The sequence below is a fragment of the Setaria italica genome, chromosome V (genome assembly GCF_000263155.2).
Source record: "Setaria italica strain Yugu1 chromosome V, Setaria_italica_v2.0, whole genome shotgun sequence".
NCBI lineage: Eukaryota > Viridiplantae > Streptophyta > Magnoliopsida > Poales > Poaceae > Setaria > Setaria italica.
The window spans coordinates 40993806-40997339 of record NC_028454.1 but is presented as its reverse complement, the minus strand read 5'-3'; the positions used below and the strand labels follow the sequence as shown (position 1 = coordinate 40997339).

The window sequence follows — 3534 nt, the reverse complement described above, 5'->3', positions numbered from 1 at the left end:
TATCAGAAAAGATTTTTGATTCAGCAATGGAATTGGCACTTTGGCAAAAACAAACAGACGCAAGAGGACACAAAGCTCCCACAATAGCTCGCACAATGGTTCATCAAGACTTTTCTTTAATCCGACGCTATAATTTTAAATGGAAATACAGCAGCACCAAATTGCATACACGTGCATCAGCCCCGACCATAATAACATACCACACTGCCATATTGGTACTGACGCACCTCTTATTCCACTCGTCTCGCCCCACGGACAGCTCAGTTTTCAGGGACAAGCAAGGCAATTACATGACACTATAAAGTAGTTGAGGCATAATCTCTGCAGGCATTTCTGTGAATTACACGCACAGCACAATCAGAAGCACATGCTAGTGGTTGGCGCAGGTGCACCCCTAGCAGCTGAGCCAGCCATCTTTGTCTCGAGGGGATCCCATGCCTTGCCCTCAGTGTCGCTGCAATTCCCATTCTTGTTTGGATACATGGCAGCAGTTGTTGTAGCATTAACAGCACCCATTGCAGCCAGATTCCTCAGACGGATGCGCTCGGCCCTTGACCCAATAGTCTGACCAATAATGGAGGCTGCTATGGTGAATGCCATCGCAGTCCTGGGCATCACAACAGACTTCCGCAGCATTGCAATTAAGGGAACAGCAGCATGGACAGCTGCGAACCACTGAGGAGAGAACTTCTTGGTGTGCTCCCTCCAGACACCAAGAGGGATATTTGCTGCCATTCCCAGTAGTGCAATGGCTACCATCTTTGCAGGCAGTGGCTGCGGTCGGAGGGATTTCACAAGTGCAGTTCGTGCAAGGGCGGCTCGGATAGCAACCACAGCAGGTGGGCACTTCAGCTTCATACCAGCTGGTGGCTGTAAAGCCTTGGCGACAAGGGGCAAAACACCACTCATTGCCCGATAAGACCGCGCAAGTGGGCACTGGCCATTTTCCAACCATTCTTCGCTGAATGCCTCGTGTGATGGTGGGTTGACTCCCTTTTGCTGAAAAGAACAAAGGAAAGATAATGAGAATACAGATAATAAGATAAACTAAAGGCAGGAAGAATGAGATAGCTATGGTTTTCTGAGCAACTACATTAGCCCTTGGATATAGCCATCTAATGAATAGCTAGTAAATGTTCTGACTTTGGATGAAATGTAAAATAAGTGACAGTACATACTGAGCCCTGGGTTGATATTACAACAGAAAGAATAAAAAAAATTATAGCATATCATCAGATGGAAATGAGATGCATAATGAAAAAAGAAGCGTCAGAACAAACTTTCATGGAAGACTGATCTGGTGTCTTGGGTTTCTGGTGGGACTGATCTAGATTGTTGGGCTTCTTGTTCTGCCTTTTGCCCTTGCCGTTGAAAAAGCCAAAACCAAATGGTCCAAATGCTGATAGACTTATTGTGGCTGCTCTAGCAGCCAATGGATTAAACGGCAGAGCAGGTTCGGTCTTCACATTAATGTTCTCATTGTGGCTCTCATCAGGCACATACGATCTTTCTGAAAGGGGAACTATTCCATCCCTGCCATGGAAAAGCTTGAATGCTGACTCAAAGCCTGGTCCATCCTCAAAAATTGGACCCTTGCCTCCTCGGGCCTGCACAATACCACATATTGTCAAGGAACTGATGATCCAATGACAGTGATCGCTGCCAACACAAAAGGTCATAGGAAACAGATCTTACAGCTACTGGCAACGCAGAAGTAAATGAAAAGGTTGTAGCTCCATTGATGTTTCTCAGGAATGGGCATCTCTCAACATCTGGGTGGCCAAAAAGGTTCTGTGATGATGCTGATTCACTGAGAAAGCTGCCGAAAAACATTTCCATCCTGACAAGTGCAAAACCAGACAAGCATTAGCGACATAGCAGGATGTATTTGATATAGAATGATGAACACTAAAACTAGTATATACATCAGTGATACTAAAAGTAGTTGTGTCATTGACAGAATCATAACTGAGGGCCAGGAAAATAAGATGCAAACAGCATACAATAGTTTTACTCTGTAGACAACAGAAAAGGAAATACAGAGGCCCTTGTTTTATCATTAACTGTGATTTTGTAGTATCTTATAGGAAGTACACGAGAACATGAGAAACATCAAAATAGGTACTGGTCAGTGGCCATATACTGATATACAGTGAGCAATGTCATAGGAACACTTATTCAGAGGCATGCTAGATGAATGCATGTAGGTGTACTAAATATGGCATTAATAACTTCTTGCTTCATATATAACTTCATATATAGCTAGAGATGGACAGAGACAGACAGCCCATAAGCCTTTCTGCGCATATAAGGCAAACTGTTAAGATAGACAGACATCCTGTTGCAGTGTAATTTAAACATTGTAATACTATTCTGTAGACATGTTATTGTGGTATGATTTAAACACTGCGATGCAATTCTGTAAACGTGTATACTAATATTATCTACTGACAAATGCAGAAGGAAGTAGCACCATCAAGAGCCCTGGTATTGTTACTGTGCACTGAATACAGGCTGACAATAGTAGAACCAATAAGACTAAGATTTGATGTACTTCAGGCATGATCAGTGCCAAAGAGTAACTACAGAATGATTGGCCATTTCAATTTCATGCATAAGGTGGTCGCTCCTACATGGTTACTCCTTTATCTGAGACCACGCAAAAGACATGCGCTCCTTCATAGGAGTTCAGTACAGATTACACGCTGGTATGTTTGCTGTATCACTGTGATGCTTCTACCTGGGTAATGCCCTCTTCACCTCTCCTAACTAATTTTCATCTAACACCTCTAATTTAATCTGTTGACCCTCATCAATTTTGCAGGAGAAGTCCTGTATGACCAATGCCCCCACGGACGGTCAGCATGGTTATCCTGACAAATCACGAGCTAGAGCCCCCAGGATAAACATGACACTCTCGGACAACAGGTTACCTTAGCCTCGTGTAAGGGGAACAAGGCATGCCCTTGCCCAACATCGATCGGGCAACTACGCAATCGCATAGCTAACCTCATCCCGCATGCTCCCAAGTCCAAACCCGGAGCGAACCGGATCCCTGAGTTGCCTAACATCTTGCGAACCAGCAATTTCCCAACAAATTCGGCAGAAACAACCAACCAGATCTGCACATGCGAAACCGAGACAATCGCACCCCGCTCACCAATTACGCCACAATCGCTACAACCCAAATCCCAATTGACCCCAGATCATATTAATTCAAGCCCACTGGATCCCCACGGATCCATCAATCAGGGAAGCCACCCGCCACGAAGACCTTCCTCGTGGAAAATCGCGGGGGAAGAGCTCGAATTCACAGCGACGAGAGGAAGCTAGGAGGTGAGGAGAGATAGGGGAAAGGGGCGTGTGGAGAGCAGTTACCTCGCCGAGTTCTTGGAGAGCGAGAAGTCCGACCTGCTGAGGGAGACACGAATGCGGACGGGAGGAGAGGGGAATTGAGGAGTGGTTTGCGATGCGTCGTGTGGTCAGCACGGCACGAAGGGTGCGGGCGTCGCGCGGCAGGCACACTACTCCGCA

General features: G+C 45.8%; 1 protein-coding gene across 1 annotated transcript; it reads right to left on the bottom strand.

Annotated features, from left to right (window-relative positions):
• Positions 1-3534, bottom strand: LOC101752602. Its single transcript, XM_004970459.4, has 4 exons — positions 3379-3534; positions 1696-1840; positions 1281-1607; positions 1-999 (listed from the first exon to the last, which is right to left on the bottom strand). Exons 2-4 carry the CDS (start codon positions 1837-1839, stop codon positions 358-360), a joined length of 1113 nt encoding a protein of 370 aa, XP_004970516.1. The 5' UTR covers position 1840; positions 3379-3534; the 3' UTR covers positions 1-357.